General features: G+C 34.7%; 1 protein-coding gene across 1 annotated transcript; it reads left to right on the top strand.

The window, feature by feature from the left end:
- The first annotated feature begins 304 nt into the window (after positions 1-304).
- On the top strand, positions 305-20,555 carry LOC142336877 (uncharacterized). The gene is made up of 7 exons (XM_075385840.1): positions 305-489; positions 1,500-1,642; positions 11,059-11,208; positions 15,726-15,843; positions 17,659-17,677; positions 18,418-18,556; positions 20,319-20,555. Exons 1-7 carry the CDS (start codon positions 423-425, stop codon positions 20,361-20,363), a joined length of 681 nt encoding a protein of 226 aa, XP_075241955.1. The 5' UTR covers positions 305-422; the 3' UTR covers positions 20,364-20,555.
- The last annotated feature ends 844 nt before the right edge of the window (positions 20,556-21,399 follow it).

Genomic DNA, 21,399 nt, shown 5'->3' on the forward strand with positions numbered 1-21,399 from the left:
CTTCTTCTGTACAAATCTATAGCAAATCTATAGAATCTTGCCCCGTAACCTATTTTGTACATAGTTTTCTTAGGAAAATATAAAAAATTACGTTTTCTTTCAAACTGCTCAAAAACGTTTACTGAGCGTTTGAATTTTTCATCTTGTCTACTTTGATGCGAAAGAACATATATAATTTCATTGGAAGATATGCTTAGTGGTGTTCCTCTCTGGCGGCAAATTATTCGCTGCTGTTCAGGAAGTGATCGAGCATCCGTCCAATTTTGACAAAATTCTGTTCAACAAGAATAATCACCTGCTCTGAACAAGCACTCTTCTTAATTCACACATGTCGCTCCCAAGCTTCAGATCAGATTAATCACGTGAACATATAATCACGATTTACAGGAGTATAATGAGTTCCAATTAAACGTTATGCTGTTATGGATATAGTTTCAGGCGGACTTGTTTGTTTGTTTATCACGTTTTTTGCTTCCCGAGGAGTTCAAGGTAAACACCACTGTTAACTTCAAATTTATATAAGCTGCAAGATTCTCAAAAAATAAATTTATTGTGATTAATCATAATCTTTCATAGATACTTTTGTTTGGACGGTTCTGTTTATGGTGCACCTACAATTATAGCTAATAAGTTATAATTGTAGGTACAGCAGAAACAGAACTGTCCAAGCAAAAGTATCTCTGCTTTAGTAATCGAAATGTGTTTATTTTTTCTTGAGAAACTTTATTCTAATTGAATTACTCATGATCAGGTCCCAGAACAAAATCAAACATGTCCGGACAAAAAAGGGGCTGGGGTGTCGTGCCTCCAAATTAACATCGTCTACAAACATCAAAATACGCACAAAACAAGAACGCACAATAATTAGCGAATCTACGAAAGACGAAAGTAGAATTTAATTTCCTTAGACATCTCTTTATGGAATCTTAGTTAATTGCGAAATTGTCATCAGTTCAAATCAACAGATCAAGTTGTCATTTGGACTCATTTTGCATTTATAACCCACGCAATCAGGTTTTCAACGTTGCAGTATAGTCCTCATGACCACCCTGATCTTGTAGTTTAGTAGTAAATTTACTCACCCCGCTCATTGGGTGAGGTTACAGGGTAATGAAACTACTGCGATTCCCTTTTTACAGCATTGTTGATTACTTTTGCATCCGAAATTCTCCTCTCTTTGGGTGAGTTTCCATCAACACAATAAGGGATGTCATGGGGCTCTAGCAAGTATCATGAATGCAGTTCCACGAAAGTCTGTACAAAGGAAGTTTCCACCAGGAACCTTCTGGACTTACTCCACTTCGATCTGGGACCTCAGTCTGGGAGGTTGGGGGGGGGGGGGGGTATAATGGGAAAGACCCCCATTGTCAGCTGAACATTTTTTTCATTTTAGCTTGCATTTCACTGAATCACTTAAACTTTTGCATACAAAGTCATATGTTGTTTGTATGCTTGCTGAGATTTTTTCAATTGAAAGTACACTGTGGTTGTATTTGAAGGGCAAGAGGAGGCAGGAGATACACTTTTGCTTGAGATGACCCTAGAGGGAAAACTGAATGAGAGGTTCTCGCCATACGGAGTGTGGTACGATGACCTCCAGAGCACAAAGAGCCAAATTGCAATCTCTAAGATCGAATCAGAGGTACAGATTTATTAATATCGAAAACATACGGTTTATTTTAGCAGTCCCGACTAATTCCAAATACAAGTTGAGCCCCCCTCCCACTCATTGGGCTTGTGACTTCAACGGTTAAATAATATAGGAACACTTTCATCTCAGTATTTTTTTCATTATTAATAGTATTAAGAGAATCTGCCATATCCTTGTAGGGGGGGGGGGGGGGGGGGGGTCCGGACACCCCCCCCCCACAAGACTTTTTACCACCAAAAAACTGATTTTCTGTTTGTGAAATCAAGCTTTTTGGCTAAGTTTGGCCAGCCTGTAAGAAGTTCTTGGGTTAAGCAGTCTGGCAAAACTTATCCAAAAAACTTTAATTTCACAAAGAGAAAATCAGTTTTTTGGTGATAAAAAGTCTTGTAGGGGGTTGGGTTCGGACCCCCTCCCGGCAAGCAAATCGCAGATTTAGGCTGTTGCAATGTTCGCTGTATATAGAACTAGGTGTGACCTAAGTGCTAGACTCTCGCTAAATGAAATGTTTTTGGTTAAAACATTAAAAATCCAATATAAGTCGCCAGAAGCCTAAGATTTTCAAAAATTTCAAATTTTTGAAAAGTTTTCAGGTTTTTGATGTCCTAAAATGGTCTGAAAAGGATTTTACGCTATGAAAGAGCACTCAAAACTGATTTTTTGTTGACGTCATTTTTTTCACATAGGCAGTATGGGGGTGGAAATAAAAAAATTTCAAATTTTTGACAAAAATTTCAAAATTTTTTGAAGTCCTAAAATTGTGTGAAATGGATTTTGCGCTATGAAAGAGCAATCATAAGTGATATCTTCTTATTTCCTTTTTTTCAACCAGATAGTGCAGGAAAAAATTAGGTTCTGAAATGGTCTCAATTATATCAAAAAACGGTCAGAAGTAGTTTTTGTTGACAATAATTTTGCAAAATGTGCGGCATGATGTGAAAAATGATGTGATGTCTTTGGTTTTCATACACAATTGTAAAAATGTATGTTTCTATCTAATCAAGTATGCAAGTTTGCTTACATTTGTTCAACACGAAATTTCTTTATGTATGATTGAACAATCTAATGAAATGAAAGAATAAAAATTTAACATATCAAGTTATTTATATTCATGTATAAAATCTTGAAAATACATATGTTTGCATATAAGTAAACATACCGGTGCTTAAATTTAGCCAATTGATTCTATGAGTTCAAACTTTAATGTATGTATGTGTATAGAAAATGTTACCATATGCATAATTCAAAGCATTTTTGGTTCCATGTGTGTATGTTTTTCTATATGTATATGGTGGAAAGTATATATATATATATATATTGAACTAGGTGTTACCTAAGTGCTAGACTCTCGCTAAATGTTTTTCGTTAAAGCATAAAAAAATCCAATATAAGTCGCCAGAAGCCTAAGATTTTCAAAAATTTAAAATTTTTGAAAAATTTTCAGGTTTTTGATGTCCTAAAATGGTCTGAAATGGATTTTACGCTATGAAAGAGCACTCAAAACTGATTTTTTGTTGCCTTCTTTTTTTTCACATAGGCAGTATGGGGATGGAAAAAAGAAAATTTCAAATAATTGACTGAAATTGTGTGAAAGGGATTTTGCGCTATAAAAGAGCAATCATAAGTGATATCTTGTTATTTTCATTTTTTCAACCAAACAGTGCAGGAAAAACTCAGGTTCTGAAATGGTCTGAAATAAATCAAAAATGGTCAGAAGTAGTTTATGTTGATAATAAATTTGCAAAATGTGCGGCATGATGTGAAAAATGATGTGATGTCTTTGGTTTTCATACACAATTGTAAAAATGTATGTTTCTATCTAATCAAGTATGCAAGTTTGCTTACATTTGCTTAACATGAAATTTCTTTTTGTATGATTGAACAACCTAATGATGTGAAAGAATAAAAATTTAATATATCAAGTTATTTATATTCATGTATAAAATCTTGAAAATACATATGTTTGCATATAAGTAAACATACCGGTTCTTAAATTTAGCCAATTGATTCTATGAGTTCAAACTTTAATGTATGTATGTGTATAGAAAATGTTACCATATGCATAATTCAAAGCATTTTTGGTTCCATGTGTGTATGTTTTTCTATATGTATATGGTGGAATGTATATATATACATATATATATATATATATATATATATATATATTTCAGAATGTGTTTATGTATTTATGTGTTTATATGCATGCAAGTGTGACGAGAGCGAGAGAGAGAGAAAGAGAGAGGGAGAAGTCCTAGGAAGGCAATTTAATGTTTTAGAAGAAAGCTGTTATTTGTCTCCGGGATCCAATAATTTTATATCTTACAAACAGATTTTGACCTTCAGCGTTGTTTCTTTCCTTTACACATTGGTAAGCCAAAGTCACAACAAGAGACGAAAACGGTTTTTTGATGTTCTGAGCATGCTTTTATGAAAACAGGTTTTTTTAAAATCTATCCAGCTACCATATTAAAAACTAACAAGATTAATTACAGGAAAAGAATTTAAATTCATCTTTTGTTCTTTGGCAGAAAATGAAAAAAATGTGGCATCCAGGGAAAAAAACAATTTTTTGGTGTTCTGAGCATGTTGTTTGAAAACAGATTTCTCTGCACCTCTTCAGCTACCGTTTTAGAAAAGAGCAAGATTTTTTACAGAGAATAATGTATTTGAGATAAATTGTTCAGAGATGAACAATGAATTGAGCTAAATAAAAAGAATAAATTCTGTGAAAAACCGCAAAAATTGGTAGGAGAACTATGATATACAGGAGAAGCTGAACTTTTTACTTAAATAAGATAGATTGGTAGGAATTCATCACCCGAAAAAAGCTTGGATCCGAGCTTGGATCCGAAAAAATTTTAATGGTGGTCAAAAAGAGTAGTTTCGACGGGAACTGTAAAAAGAGCTAAATTCTCGAAAACAGTTAGCCACTTGATCAATTAAGCAAGAACAAACTCAACCTATGTATCTGCTGAGGTTGCTAGAAACATTTTCAATACTGTAAAGCTACTGTTTGCGTTTTGAGAATAAAACTAATGGATAGTGCGTGCTGGGACTGAAATCTTAACAAATTCGAATCGCTTCTTGAGTAAATGATTCAAATAAATTCAATTATTGAACTCCGGAAGAAAGTTATCAGAGCATCTCAAGCCACCAAAAAAAATTCATTATAGTTCTTTCTTGAATCAAAACTTCAGTGCATTCAGTAACCCTGTGCTAATATATTGGATTACATATTGTTCTGTCGAAGTTTTGAAGTAACATTACCGTAACGATATTTGATTGGGCATCGGAAAGAGTTATATCCAAAGAAATTGAAGTATAAAAGAGCAGATTTGTTTAATTTATAATTGGTTAAGAAGTCTAGAAAACTTTTCGGAATTGAAAACAACACTACTGGTACCTACTACTGCTACTACCTACTACTACTACTACCACTAATACTTACAACAACTATCTACAATTAGTACCTTCTACTACTACTACTGCGAATAAGTACTAGTACTACCTACGAGTACTACTTGATACTACTACTAACTAATAAAGCTACCTATTGTTTCTAAGTTACACTATTACTTACTACTACAACCTCCTTTTACGTACTTTCAATTGTTACTTTTTGTTTGCTAATTATCTACAACAATGTGTTTTTGTTTTACTAAAAAACGAAAACAATTCTTATCTCTATAGACTCTTTAAACATAAAAAATTGAAGCTTTTGTTTATTTTAAGGTAACGTCTCCTGACTGAAGCAGTTCAACAGATTTTACCCGCCAATACTTTCACCAAATCATTAAGTGTTTGGAGATTTTTCAAAGATATAAAAGACGCTAATGCTTTGTTGCATACATTAACTCATAGTTCAACTCAATGTTAAATTCCGAATTACCAATTAAAAAATCCATAGTATCATATGTCAGGAGTTATTCATTTAATTAATTCAAGAATGTAGTGTTTCTACTGTTTAGCGAACAAGTCTAATATTTAGAACTTCAATTATTTATTGCATGTTCGTTCTTTGAAGTGCAAATTTTTTGTGTACTTTTGTTACTTTTAGCGGATCAATCTTAAGCTTAAATTCTTTTGTCAAAAGCTGAGTTTTTTTGTTTATTCATTGCATGACATCTGACTACATTTGCAATTAATTGAAAGATATGAAAAACAACCTTTTTTATATTTCTAATTTGACGGATTGTATGGCATGAACAATGAGTGCTTCACTATGGCGCTGAACTATGTAAAATTACATACGTTAAAATTTGAACTCATACAACCATATGGCTAAACTTAACCACCGGTATTTTTACTTATATGCAAACATATATACTTTCAAGATTTTATACATGAATACAAATAACTTGATATATTAAGTTTTTGATCTTTCATTTCATTCGATTGTTCAATCATACATAAGAAGATTTCATTGTGAACACATTTAAGCAAACTTGAATACTTGATTAGATAGAAACATACATTTTTACAATTGTGTATGAAAACCAAAGACATCACATCATTTTTCACATCATGCCGCACATTTTGCAAAATTATTGTCAACAAAAACTACTTCTGACCGTTTTTTGATTTATTTCAGACCATTGCAGAACCTGAGTTTTTCCTGCACTATTTGGTTGAAAAAATAAAAATAAGCGCAAAATGCAGTTCACACCATTTTAGGAATTTAAATTTTTTTTGAAATTTTGAAATAAATTCGAAGATTTTTTGTTTTGACATCCAGACTGCCTAGGTGAAAAAAAACCAAAATAAAAAAATCTCCAAAAAATGACTTTTGAGTAATCTTTTATAGCGCAAAATCCGTTTAAGACCATTTTAGGACTCTGCAAAATTTTGGATTTTTTTTCAAAAAATTTAAATTTTTGTATCTTTTGACCCCATACTACACAGGTGAAAAAAAGTGAAGTCAATAAAAAATCATTTTTGAGTGCTCTTTCATAGCGCAAAAACCATTTCAGACCTTTGAGATCAAAAAATTGAAATTTTTGAATTTTTTTAAAAAATTTAGGCTTCTGTCGACTTATATTGGATTTTTATGTTTTCACCAAAAACATTTAGTGAGATTCTAGAACTTAGGTAACACGTAATTCTATTTTCAGCGAACATTGCAACAGCGGAAATCTGTCATTTGCTTGTCGGGGCGGGGGTCACAGCCCAACCCTCTACAAGACTTTATACCACCGGAAAACTGATTTTCTCTTTGTGAAGTAAAGTTGTTCGGATAAGTTTTGCCGGACTGCTTAGCCAAAGAACTTCTCACAGGCTGGCAAAAGTTTGCCAAAAAACTTTATCTCGCAAAGAGAAAATCAGTTTTTTGGCGGTAAAAAGTCTTGTGGGGGGTCCGAACCCCCCCCCCCCCCCCCCCTCCGCCTCTACAAGCATATGGCAGATTCTCTTACAACTAATAATATTCCATCATACCTAATTTTTCTTACATATGATACGGAAGATGCCAAACGTTTCTTACGTTTATTAACCAAACAAACCGACTCTGGCTAAACCGAAGATACCGAATCTCTCTTATGTTCCAGACCAAACATAACGAATCATGCTAAAACAAACATATCGAAGCTTTCTCACGTTTCAGAATAAACATACCGGCGATTTGTTACGTTTGAAACCGAACTAACCGAACAAGACGAATATACCGACGATTTCTTACGCGGAGAACGGAACATACCGAACATTTCTTGCGTCGCTTTTGTTTGGTCTTCTGGACTAGGGACCCATCACTGATTTTTTTAACGCGTCATAAGGTTTATAAATTTTCTGAAAAATTTGAGCTTCACTAAATTACACTTTTATAACTCCTCAAAAAGCTTTTGTATTAATAGAAAATTATGCAATGCAGTCTTTCTCAGGGAAAAACTTTTTTCGATTAATTTTTAAACCTCTGAAAGACACAAAAATTTATTGATTTTATTTAAACTCAAATATCAAATTTTTCCAATTGTTTAAAAAAGTCTCAGTTAACGCAACTTTGTTGATAACATTTTTAAAACGCTTAAAAGTTGTACATCTTCACTGTAACGGAATGAAACCATCTCGAACAAATTCAGAATAGAACAATTTCAGCCAGAGCATGCTGTATCCTTTTTTAACACATTTTTTTGAATTTGTCCTTTGTTCATGTTTTTCCCAGATTTAGTCAGTTTAGGCTAAAGATTAAAACTTATACCGCAAATCAAAAGTTTATTAATTTGTACATAAAACAGTCATACTCAACAACAGTGGTTTACTTTTCCTGTACCTAAATTGAGAGACTGGCTCTTTTGGGATTTTTGCTTCTGAGTTTTTGTTTTCTCATTCGCTGTGATTTTTCAACTGTCTTTGAAAAGAGCAATTCCTACTTTATTTTTTGGTGCGGTTTTTGAAGGCTAGTTTGAAAATTTGTCCTCAGATATATCAATGTTGGAATGAAAATTATCACAAAACATTTTCAGAGGTTTTTATTTATCTTGTTTATCGATCTGAATCTTGACTCTTTTTAGTTTTGCTATTCAGATTTGGCACTTAATCTTGCAAAACAGCCATATGTATTGTTATTTTTCAATATCTGAAATATAATTTAATCAAAATGCTGTGCAGATCAAAAATTCTCAATTGTTTGAGAATAAATAGTGGTACAGCTTAAATTTAGGTAATATTTCTGAATAAAATTATAACAGACTATCTCTCACCACAACCCAATTACGTTTGTCAACATTTTGAACAAGCTCTAAATCTAAAATATACAACGACGAAATTCCCCGAATAAAATTCACCTTCCCTTATTTTGAGAAGACACGTATATAGGAACTCTTTAGCTGCATCTTTCTTCATCGTGTAGTTTTGTCAGAGATTTAATCAACCTCATCTTTGAAACTGTTCAGGTTCTGAAATTTTACCAGCGAAAAGCAAAGACAAGATGAGTGATGAGGCGTATCTAATACCAATCTTTAGGCGAATGCAAAGTAAGCCGATAGGTAAGCAAACCGACAGAAAAGCAAGCCGAAAGTTATGTAATAGTTATGTAATCTATCAGAAATAATACATTGTCAGCCGTTACAATCAATACTGCGCGTAGTATTATAGTGCATAATGTATTCCAATGCACCAAAGAAACAAAAATGCGTCAATTTTTAGACATCTAGTGGGTACGGGCCTCAGCAGACCGCTGTCCATGGCCATGCCTCTCATCCGCTGTGGGATGTAATCCGGAAATAGCGGGCCGGTTATCGCGCTCACCGGCCCGCCAGGGGCAACTTAAAATACGGGTATCCGAAAATTTTTCGGCTTACTTGACCTCATTTTCAAGAGCTTACTTGACCTCATTTACGATGACAAAAACGGGAAAACAAGGAAGTGCAACTTTATATTGAAATCTCAGCGAAAAACATCGCACGAATTTGATGACTAGCAAACGAAATAATACAAAATATTAGCCAGCAGCGCAGTTGTGAGGAGGAACGAACACGAAGATCTCTATACCTACGACTACGGTTCGACTCCAACTTTGTTTATTAATCACTATGCTATTTTGTTTTTTTTTCATATATCTGTCAAAGCGTTTATTACCTACTCAAAACGATTTAGTATAATTGTTGAAGCCAAGCCAATTGGCTCAGCCGATAAATACGTATACACGTAACTAACAAAGCGAACCGATAAGAGTTCGAAGCCGAGATGTGTCACCTTCCTATTATTTCCTTCTTTTTCTTTTTATTTTGCACATGGCCGTCTTTTTATCCGATCAGAAATATTACGAGTGTATGGCCAGCCGCTCGCTTAGTCAATTCGGGGCCAGACACAACTTATTTTTAATCCACTTCATTCTTTTCATTCTATTCAGCCAGCCGCTCGCTTAGTAAATTCGGGGCTGAACAGATCACCAAAAACATCAAAACAATAGCTATTTACGGTAATTATCAATTTGATTAAGCTTCCTTTCCCTTTGAAATATTTATTTCAGTCTTTTAACCATCTATTTCATACTCCACTGAATTAAATTAAACAAGAGAAACACCTCATCATCTAGCTTTGTGCTGAGCGCGGTTTGGTTTCAGTGGTTTTATGGTTAGGTCAGCGTAGCACTTTTAATCAAGCACTTCTTATTTTTCATCAGTTTTGAGTTCTTTTTATTCACTTTCTTTTATGAAATTAAAACAAAGTTCTTTTTAACTTTTTCAGTCCTCCCTTTTCAAACAGAAAAATTTAGCATTTGCTCTCCTTAGACTGACGATTACCATATTATATGAATTAAGATCATTTGTTTTATACTACCTATCTGCTTTAATTGGTTGGAAGTTAATTCGTATTGCGATTGAAAAAGTATAAGTTGAAAATATGCGTCATGGAACTTAGCGCGGACAGCTAACTCGATGTTTACAATGCGCGCGTGGGTTCGATACTCAAGATGAACCAAATTCATCCGTCTCAATTTTTCAGACAATTCCAAACTGAGAACAATGGAACTATGAAGCGAAACACCTCCAAATCCAGAAGAAAACTTAGTGCAGTGCACTAATATTGATTAAAATTCTGACACCCACATAATGAGGTTCGAGTCCCATCAACGTCATCAAACTTTTAATATCCTGAAAATTTATTCTTTTTTTGTTTTAATTAATTAACAGTACTTGTTACTTACCTTGTGAAAATGAAAATTGCCGATCACACCATCTCCTACGAGGCTAGCCATGTATCCTATCCATTATCTTTTTGAAATGCCAAGTTCAGCCAGTAGAAGCCCTCCATGGTGCTTGAAATGGCTGAGTGCGCCGGAGGTAGAAGAAGTCTTTAATACAAAACGAACAGAAACTCAGTTTTAGCGAGAACTTTCTTCTTCAATACTTCTTTTTAAACTGAAACTCTTTCTTAATATGTATTAAACTTCTTTTAACGAATGGTTGTACATAAATTGTGTAAATTGGCTTACTTGACCTCATTTTCAAAATTCGGCTTGCTTGCCTATCGGCTTGCTTGCCCAATCTTTAACCATAGCCGTGTAGAGCAAAAGTAAAATTCGGAGCAAATATTAAGTTTAATAAGCTCTTTCCCATTCCATGTCATTTCCTGCAAAAATAGCTGATAATTTCCGACAGCCAGTTAAAACAAAGATCTTGCCCGAATTAAAAATTTACCGCATTACCCGTTCGCAACGCCGTGAGTTAATGCATCATAAGCAAATATAAATGTCGAAACAGTCTGTGCCGCCGCACAAAGTACCCAATTCTGTTATGATTTGGTTCGACACCGATATGTGAATGTGTCCAAGCGCGAGGTGCCAGAGCAAAATTCGATATGTCCGGCTGGTCAAAATTAACGCAATTAGGGACATCATACGTTCAAAATTACACGCTTACGAGACATGAAAAAATTAGGAAGTCTGGACATAGGAGGACTTTGAGTAATTGTAGGTGAATGCAGCTCAGGTGTATGAGAACACAACGACACAGAGTCAAGTGTTGGAGTTCCTGGACAGAGATTACGGATCCAGCTCACTGTCCGTGTATGCCCGGCTGTATGTAAACATCACCACTGCCTACCCACAAAACTGGATTGGTCCGGTAAGCTTAAATAAATTAAGATTACACTCAAAAATTTATCGGGAAAAATCCCACGATTTTCTTCTCGTTTGATGATTAATTGAGCAATTCTTCATGTGATTAAGAATATGAGGAAAAAAACTGCTTTTAATTGAAATTTCTCTCTGCACCTCATTTTCGAGTTGTCTTTGCGTAAAACCTTGAATTGAAAAACAATATGAAAATTGCTTGTAAGTTTAGTTTGGTTTAAAAAGTAGATAAACTACAGGCCACTAAAGCTAACCCTAACCTGTGAGGCGTTTGAGGACACATGCTGTTACGTAACAGCTGGTCTTGTAAAGGAACCTAAAATAGTTTTAACTCGCAGGACACCCCAGAGTCCAGATTACATTCGTAGTGTCTGCTTTTGCGGCATTAAATTATATTGACGCCCTCCAGGGCAATTTCTGTTGGTGAAAAAATCTTTTTCTGTACTGTGGAAACAAGTCGGGGTACGTTAGCGAAGGGTATTCACAAGTTGAAGTGACTGGATGAGTGATAATTTGGATAGAGTACACGAACTGACTGAAATAGCGCATTAGGGCGATACAAAAAATCTGGAAAAATTATTGTTGAGAATTATCATGGAACTCATATTTTCTATTTGAATAGTTTTTCTTCACTTGCACAACAACAGCTACTCTAATCACGCTAAAAAGGTTGAAATAACTATAATCGTATCCAAAATTGGCTGTAGGGTGGCAATGTTATCCAATAAACATCAATCTTTTCTGTTGTGAAGAGTTAGTCCAAACTTAATAGTGACCCAAGCTTTTGAATGTTTTAATGATTTTTTCAGGACTGTTGTTATTAGAAAAAGTTCAACAAAACCAGATCTTGCGAAAATTGTCATAATCATTTTTAACCCTGAAAGAGATTTGTTTTTGATGATATAATGAGGTTGATGGTTCCGGTTTTTTGGTACGTAGCCGGAACGGCAACATCAACACCATAAAAATTGAAAACAAATCTTGAAAATTGGTGTTACACATGCTAATTTCATTTTGGTTGGGGTTCGATTAGATGGAAGAAATTAATAATCATCATTGCAAAAAGAGACCAAAGGAACCTAAGGGCAATAAAAGTGGAATAGACTAAAAACGTGGGGCAACAGAAATGGAGTATCATAAAATATTTTATATATATTTCTCCTGCTTCAAATAGTCAAAACTGTTCTTCAGATATGCAAAAAACTTGTCTATATCGGGGGAAGTTTGGAGAGTTTTATTTGGTTAGATGAGTAAAAAAAACCTCGTCTTGTGCACTCGTCTCGCAAAATTATTCAAATTAATTTAGTTCGATTTAACCTTGAGTGGTATTTTGGATTTCAATATTACCAGTTCTAGCCAGCATCTTATTTCTTGCTGCTTAAACAGCAATGTCTGTCTGATTTACTAAAAAAATTTTCAGGTCTAAAGTTATTGATGACGTATATTTTATTCCTCATTGGTAACATCGTTAATATATGTAACTTCCTTCTCAGTTCTGATGAAAGACAATTCCTTTTCTGATTTAATATTAGTATTCATTTGACCTTTTGTCGATTGTATTTTTTCTATTTTGTTGCAGTCTGATGCCAACTTTGTAATAAAAAAAATTTCAATTGAAACTACCTAATTTATTATTTAACAATTGAGAAAAATCATTTATCTCGATGGCATTTAAACAATGGTTTGATTCAAATTATTGTATCTCTCGTAACTCCTCAATTATCATGCCTGAACTGTGCATTTTATTATAAAAAAATTGACTGTCATATTTTTCATTATTTTTCCCCTACTCAACTGTTACACTACTCAACCGCATTGCTAACCTTAGGAATACGGTTAGCAATACGGTTTGAAACACATTCATATTAAAACTTTATAAAAAATTGTTTAATCAGTTGTTATGATATAGCAATATCCCACAGTGAACTGAGCAATATAGTTAATAGTGTCAGTTTTTTCACTTTTTCAAGAGAAATTTTGCACTGTTTTCGTTATATTAACGATTAGACCCTTTTTCTTGTAAATCTTGCAAGATAGCCATTTTTATGGCAGATCTTGCAAGATTATCATTTTTCTGCCAGAATCATGCAAGATAACCATATTTTGCAAAGTCTAGGGGTCACATAAGCTCTATCATACTGCTTGTTTTGGTATATTCGTCAAAATGCAAGAAAGGTGTCATTCATTAAAACCAAAAACTACTTTATTATCGTTTCAGTAAGTGATGATTTTGTAAGTTTAATTTCAATTACTAATTTGTGTAGAGATATTGAATGGCAGGCAGCCACTTCATCTCGTGATTCGAACGTTTTATCTCTGCAGCAACTCTTGATGCTTAATTGAACGAGTGCCTAATTGCTTAATTTTATGAGTAAAGATGACATGAATAACTTCCAGGTTTTGCAAAATTTTGGTTCAAAACGAGCAAACAAACAACTAAAGTAGCATAAATATTTTAGGAGATATAGGAGTCAAGTTTTACGACCCCTTGTTGTTTATAATCTGCTCGGAGCTATCTGTCATAGTATTTCAGAGCTGAGCCATGAAAAATATATCTTGGATTTTTGCGGTTAGCATGAATCTTTTCATGTCATATTTTACTATTTACAGTCTGGCTCTAAGACTTAAAATGACTCATTCGTCTGAGCAGTCTGCACTTATGTTCTGCTTTTTATCTTAGCATAGCAAATTTCCACGTGCTATCAATCTGAGCATAAATAATTACCGCACGTCCTCTATCTGAGCATCTAAAATTACTGCAGGTCCTCTATCTGAGCAGTTTACTTAGACGCAGCAATTTTTTCTCTCTTTTTCTCTCTCTCTCTCTCTCTCTCTCTCTCTCTCTCTCTCTCTCGCTCTCTCTCTCTCTCTCTCTCTCTCTCTCTCTCTCTTTCTCCCTCTTTCTCTTAAAAAGAGGGAAAATGACATATACAAGATAAATTGACAGTTGAAATGCAGATTACTTGCCCAATATATAATTTATTTAAAATGACAGTTCAAGGTCAATTTCTGGTTGAAGTCCAGTTTAAATTCACATTATTGTTGAAATCCGATACGATCAACTTCAGTTTTAATAGCAATGTCACTTCTTTTTGACCCCCTGATCTGGCTTGAAGTTATAATCGGCGCCCTCCGTCTGTCGCCTTGCAGGTATAACGCGACAGGGGTGAGGGCGACTTTTCACCCGTCATTTTCAAACTAATATGGCTATTCCACGATTGGTCAACTAATCCGCCCATACTGAACATCATCGACGTTTACCGGATGACTGGAGAATAGAATTGAATTGAACGCATACATTTTCTCTACATCTGAAATAGAGGAAAGCGAAGCAGCATCTTGAATTCCAAAATGAAATGTTGTAATTGAAATAAACGATAAACTTCGATGGGATCGTTCTAAAATGACTGGACTGTTTGGCTTTGTCAGTAGCCATAGCTTGAGGTTATGGGGAGTCGAGGGCGCTGGGTTATTGGTGGAACGATGCGCTGAGGTTGGCTATGGGGGTGAGTTGGATTAGGGGGGAGGGGTGATGTGAGGGGGAGGGGTTGTCGAGCGCTGGGTTATTGGTGGAACGATGACAGGGGTTGTGGTTGGAGATGAATTGGGGGGATGGGGCGTGATATGAGCGGGGGGGGGACAATGGGTTACGAGTGGAACGATTCGCAGGGGGGGTTTTGGAAGTAAAATGGGGCGGCTTGGGGGAGGGGGGGGGGAATGGGGCGAGGAAGAGTCTGCGTCATCTCGTCGCCGTTTCACTTGCAAGGCGGCCGAGAGAGGACGGCATTTATAGTCGCAGGTGACATTCGGCAGTCAGTTAGAATGATTATGCTGAAACTATTAACGCATCACTTAAAACTTGTAGTAGAAATTGTATCCATAAAGCTTGATTGGTTGACGGCTGGAACCAAATATTTCTTCTGGAACAGGTGAGGTGTGGTAGCTATCTCACTCTAGCTTATCTAAATATCAGACGGTGACGGAAACGGAAGTGGGGCACCTTCGAACTGTGAATACCGAATACAGGGTGTCGATTGAGATTTTCACTCTGCACAGTCTGTTCTATAAAACATGTTTGTTCAGAGAGAGGTCATAAAGTATTAAGTTATGCTCAGACAGAAAGCATACTGTTCTTTGACATGCTCAGTCTGAATGGCTGATATGGACTGCATTTAACATGGTTCAGCACTGCTTATTATTGATTTTCGGTGAATCAGTGCTGAATTTTACTGAGAACAAGCTCCGGGTGTCTATATATCAAATTGCTCATATTTTAAAATGTTCTCATATTATAGCTTGTTATTTCTCAAAAGTTAGCATGTCAAAGTGGGTTCGAAGTGTTATATGCTCAATAATGGGGAGGAAGGGGCACAATGGGTCTTTTTCTCTGAAAAATAATCAAAGTGTGGTGAAAACGGGCCGAAAACGGTGAAAATTATTTTTATCATATGTATTAGTGTATTATTATGTGTATGAAGGAAGTATTATTTGTGTTGTGTTGTGGCGCAGGGTACGGAGGTGGAGGTTGGAGTGCCGGTGCTGGACCTGACTCGCTTCGTGGTCTGGGACGTGACCAATGAGATCCTCAGACAGTGTCCAGTGTTCCTGCGACTGGAGGTTCTACAAAGTATGCTAGCAAATATTTTGTTTGAGAAGCGCAGTCTATTACTGACGGATATCTTTAAATCCTTAGTTGAGACTCGATGATAATCTCTCAAGATTTTGAACGATTAGAATGAGCTTGCAGGCGTGTAAAGATTATCTTCGAGTACAATATTATCATCCAGTCTCTACGAGGTAAATCTTGAAACTTAGCATCAGATAGCTTAAGATGTTTTGAAAAGTGTACCCACCGCGTTGGAGCAGTAATTGGGCAATTACCTTGAAAAAATTTCAAATTTGATTCTTTTTGTTTTTACTTTTGTTTCAACTTAATTGAAACAATCTATTTTGTGTCATTGAGCGCGGTACATTTCACTATTAACTGCCCAAGCTGAGATGCAAGACTGATAGTTGGCATGATCAGACGGAAAGTATCTTTGCCCCGAATTCTATTTGTTCAAAATTATTCGTGCGTTCTTCGCGTGCTCAAAAGAGGCTAGACGTTTGTGCGTTCAAAGTTGCATATGTCAAAATTTTCGTGCTGTCATCCTTTTTCCTAGACTGCGTACATGACTCTCCCCTGATGCATCATTTCGTTCCAGGACCTCAGCCAGGATAGAGTGGAAAAAATTGTTTTTGAGAAAATTTGCTGTCATATTTTGCAATAATAGATAATTATTTGCTTTGGTGTTTTCGAAGCCTCAGTGTTGGGCCCACTACTATTTAAAATATATGTCAATGATGTCAAGAAAAATTGCATTCCCTTACTCTTTACACTATATGCGGATGATACTGCTCTGGAACCTCAAAATTCATTTGCGATAATCAGATTCAGGACAATATAAACAAGTTAAATAGATTTTTAGTGATAATAAATTGACTCCTATATTAAAACAAAAAAATTATTCTACAAATGAGCAGCAGAACCATTTCAACTAATTTGACAAAATGCAATGTGGTATTTTAGACTGGTACAGAAATCAGATGTCTAGGCGTTCTACTTGACAGTTGTCTAAACTTTAAAGACCATGGGATAACCGTTATCATAAAGTTGAAAAAATCATCAGTTTGCTTTCACAGATTGGGGTTCAATTTAAGCATCAAATTGCTTATATATGCGTTCAATTCATACGTGCAAACTGTTTTTCAATATGAAGTACTAATTTGGGGAACCGAAAACAAGACCACCATTCAACTGATTGAAAAAAACATTAAGTGAGTCACACGAATAATTTTTTGAGAGAATCCATGGCAAATGTCACTCAACTGTTAATGAACGGGACAATCATAGAACTTTCTTAGCTAAAAAACTGCATCTTTATTGGCTATTGAAAACCTAAAATTTTAGCTAAAGAAAATCATGAAAGTTATACTTTTAGCAGATTTATTGATGATGTTGAATTTCTAAAACTGGAAAAAAGGGGCCAGTAAAATGTTAAGCCTTGTATCTTGTTTATTGGAATTAATCCAAAACATATTGGAATACGAATTGTTCCATTTTATTCTCAAATTTGTTTCTAAATAAGTTGAAACTATAAAGCCTTACAGCAGATCAGAACTAAACACACAAAATCATACGTTCCTTTGAAATTATATACAAGGAAATGCCAACTCTATAATTGTACTTTTTCTTTTTAATTTCTCGAGGAAAAACACTCTTTTTCTCAAAGGCATCACCCGACTAGGCGTAAAAGCCTGTAAAAATCTTTGATATCCTTTCAATTGTGTAAATTAGTTATATCAACTAATCAATTTATATACATACTTCAGAAAATTTTTTATTGATTTATTTTTTTGTTTTAATGATATGAGTTTCATTCAGTAGGTTTCTTCATTTCAGGTGTTCCTGAGACTAATGTGTAAGTATCTCTTCAGATTGTTTGAAATTACTGCGTGAGTTGATTAGCAAAATGAATGAGTGAACATTGAGTCAATTTTTTTCACTGAATGTCTCGCATTTGTTTGCTTTGCTAGAGTTGAGGAAATTGTATTGTAATAATGCACCAACCTGCTGTCACTGTAAGTTTTAGTTCTCGCCGACCTCCATCAAAATACAAAACAATTCTAAGAAAATTCCTCCGCGGGTTGATTATGACCGGGACCTCTATAACTTAAGTTTTTACATTGTTATAGCTGTATCTATAAATATTAAAGAATAAATCTACCACATAATAGTTTGTATAAAAATCATCCCATACACAAATTATTAACAGTGTGAAAACGAGCGTTAATTTGTTCACACATGGTATTTAAAGCAAAAATTTTATTTTCGAGAGGAGGCTAAACAAAAAATATGGAAAAATGATATCTTTTCTGTTATACCCTTTTCTTGTTTCTGGGTGAATAATATTTGCATTTAGGCTATTTTTGGCATAATGTTGGATAACTTGATAACTTGGGAGTAAAAGGGGAGTGAGGGATAGGCATGGAATGGGCAAAAAACCTGACACACTCGAAAACTTGAGTGTCACAAAAATCTTAAGAAACAAACGTAAATAAAGCTGAAGAAAGCTCTGGAACAGAAAACGAATGAAAAGAATGGAAACTTATTCTCAGCATTAATTGACAGGTGTTTACTTGGTTGTTTGATGGTTTGTAGGGACAGGACTTGGATGGTGTCGTATGCATTCCTGGTGTGCATTGTGAGTGGGTCTCTGCTGGCTCTCTGCTTTGTCCTCACCACCTCCAATGTCTGCATCCAGTTCTGGCTAGAGAGGAGAAAACAACTCTCCAAAAAGGTAACCACCTGTTGAAGTTACAGTTACGGAAAATTGGTAAAAATCTATGGACATAATTTGTGGTTTAGTATGCAAATCAACCGGTATACCACAATTATATCACCTCAATTTTCAAATTCTATAATTATAGAGATATTGAGATATTAGTCGATGATTGCCTGTACAAAAGTGTTGCTATCCAAAAATGCCCAACAGAATACAAAATTGTTTGGAATTAGAATATCAGAAGAATGCCTATTAGTCTAAAGATATTTTGGAAGTTGTTTTGACATTATGACTGACCAACCTCTGACCTTTAACTGATACTTTTTTTTATAAAAAATAACTATTGAAACACTTTGTAAATAATTTAAATACCTTGTCTATGAATTTAAGCTGGCCTGTATTTCATAACCACCAATGTGCCACAATAGCTATATCTAGATTTGAATTACCAAGGTATAGGTTTTAGGCCCAAAGGAATTTTGATTGGGCCCAAAGGAATTGAACCCTTTTTCATTGCTAGCCCAGAAAGTTCGCCAAATTAAGGTGGGGAGGTGCCGCACAAACACTCAAGGAGATGCTTGCTCATGAACTTAATCCCATATTATTATCTAAAGCAATCGTTGATTTATCTGTTGTAACAGCGTATAAAGAAACAATATAGTCTCTGGCTATCCTAAACGATGTTATTCAATTATAATCAGGATTATTGGATAAAGAAAGCAGGACTAATTGGGTAATGTGGGGTAAAATGTGGGGTAAAATGTGGGGTAAAATGTGGGGTAATAAAATCGGGTTAGCCTGATATTAAGGAACTATTAACCCAGAAATGGAGATTAAAACTTCCACAAGAAATTATTGCAAATTTCCCGTTTAGTTCGATGAAACGAACAATTCTTTAGGTCATCTGTTTTAAAAGAAATGGTCTAACGAATTTTTTGTTGGGGTTGGCACTTCAACCAAAGATAAGATCTATTAAATGGGGTATGTATAATCAAAAAGGGATCTGTGATACGAATTGATAATAAATTTTGTGATAACACTAGAACAACAAATAATTAAAATTATTTGCTGTTCTAGTGTTATAACAAAACTTATTATCAATTCGTAATACAAGTATATTTTTATTATACCAACCCCATTAATCAGATCAATTAAGTTCACTTGTCAAAAAATTGACCACCTTATGAGGTCAATTAATTCATGTCACACAGGTTACCGATGTGTTGCAGTGGAATCTTATAATTATAATTAAATGACAAACAAATGTCAAACTGATAGTTAATTGGTAGTTGTCATTTCGGTGCTGCAATACTATATCCCGTTTGTCACTTTTAAACTTCGGCATAGTCTTTAATCCACAACTCAAAGTCCATGAAGAAAGTTCAGCCGGACTTTCAAGGTAGTCTTGACGTTAGCTCCATACAAGTTTTGTCAACCAACAATTGCCAGACTGGGGGAGATTTTTACATGCACTTTTAAAATAAGCTGGTGCATACAACGTACACAACTTTTATGATTATGACATAACAAAATTTCCGTGATTAATCGGAAGTAATGGAAAAAAGTCTTTTATAAGGGCTGTTTTATTTTGCAACGATTATATTTTTGGAATCAGAATAAAAAACAGAATACACTCGTGGCTATTGGTATTATGGCGGTAAGTGCATTCATGTTTGAAATAGGCAATTCTTCCGTTCTGTAAGGTTTTAGGTCAACTGCAAATTATAAGAAATATGTTTCGTTGGTATGGTTGCAACTTATCAGTGATTTTATTTAGGTGCGAAAGGTGGGCAGCGCCATAAGAGCACAGACAGCCAGATAGAAAACTGGAAGAGAAATGACAACATTTCTTGTACACAAAAACTTCTCAAGCTGGAGATTGCTTCTTTACGGGAAGCAACTGAACTCTGCTTATGTGTGCGTTTCTAACATCATGGGTGTGTAGTTTCAGATAAACGAGTATTTAATTGTAAATTTAGCCCACAATTTAAATTAAAAAAATGTTCAAATATAACTCTCTAAAGGCAAGAGGCAAAGAAAACATCAGGAAAACGAGACATTTCAGAGCTTTTAAAAATTTAAAAGTTTCTGGCACATTTATAGTTTCTGGGACCAATTGTGATTGTCTCAGCTACTCAGATTTTAAATTAAATAAAAATCAAAAAATTTTGGAATCATAAAAACTGATACAATATGAATTACCCATTCGACTTAATTTTTACTCTGTGTTTTCACAGAAGTGAGGCTGTTTTTTTTTGAAGGATTTGAGCAGAATTAGTTTAATTTTTTCCTTCACTGCCGGCGTGGAAAGTTTAAAACTGTAATTCATAATGTCAAATTATGAATTATATATCGAAAATTTTCAAATTTACTGTTTGTCAAAAAGTTGCAAATGTAGAAATATCAGTTAAAATTATACATTATATAAGTCAAAATTTTGATATTTGGTTTTTACATAACGCAAAATTTGAAAAACTTTGATTTATATTGCTTTGAGCCTTATCAAAACTGTATGAAAGTTTTCAAACTTGTATCTAATAAAATTTTGGACAGCTCAGCTCACGTTCATTTTGCAGACCCAAATTTTGCAGTTTTAAATAGGACCTATAGCTAGGACACTGATTTCAATAACTCCTCAAATTGATGTGATGATGCCTGTTCTGTTCGAATGATCAAGAATTTTTGCAAATTCTTACAGTTATTCCAAAGTTCTAAGATAACGCGTTGTATGAATTGCGCAAATGATTCTTGAAAAAACCTTTTGAACCATTATGGAGTCTCATGAAGCCCTTTTTCAATCTACGAAACAACTTTCTATGTCATTTTTCAAATCCGTACAAGAAGGGCTCTTACACCAG

Source organism: Convolutriloba macropyga, chromosome 3 (assembly GCF_964194025.1).
Source record: "Convolutriloba macropyga chromosome 3, txConMacr16.3, whole genome shotgun sequence".
Lineage (NCBI taxonomy): Eukaryota > Metazoa > Xenacoelomorpha > Acoela > Convolutidae > Convolutriloba > Convolutriloba macropyga.

Excerpts from the sequence above, each read along its gene's own strand:
- LOC142336877 (XM_075385840.1), top strand. The coding sequence starts at position 423 with ATGGATATAGTTTCAGGCGGACTTGTTTGTTTGTTTATCACGTTTTTT. Across the intron at positions 490-1,499 it reads TGCTTCCCGAGGAGTTCAAG|GGCAAGAGGAGGCAGGAGAT; the intron begins GTAAACACCACT and ends TTGTATTTGAAG. Across the intron at positions 1,643-11,058 it reads TCTCTAAGATCGAATCAGAG|GTGAATGCAGCTCAGGTGTA; the intron begins GTACAGATTTAT and ends GAGTAATTGTAG.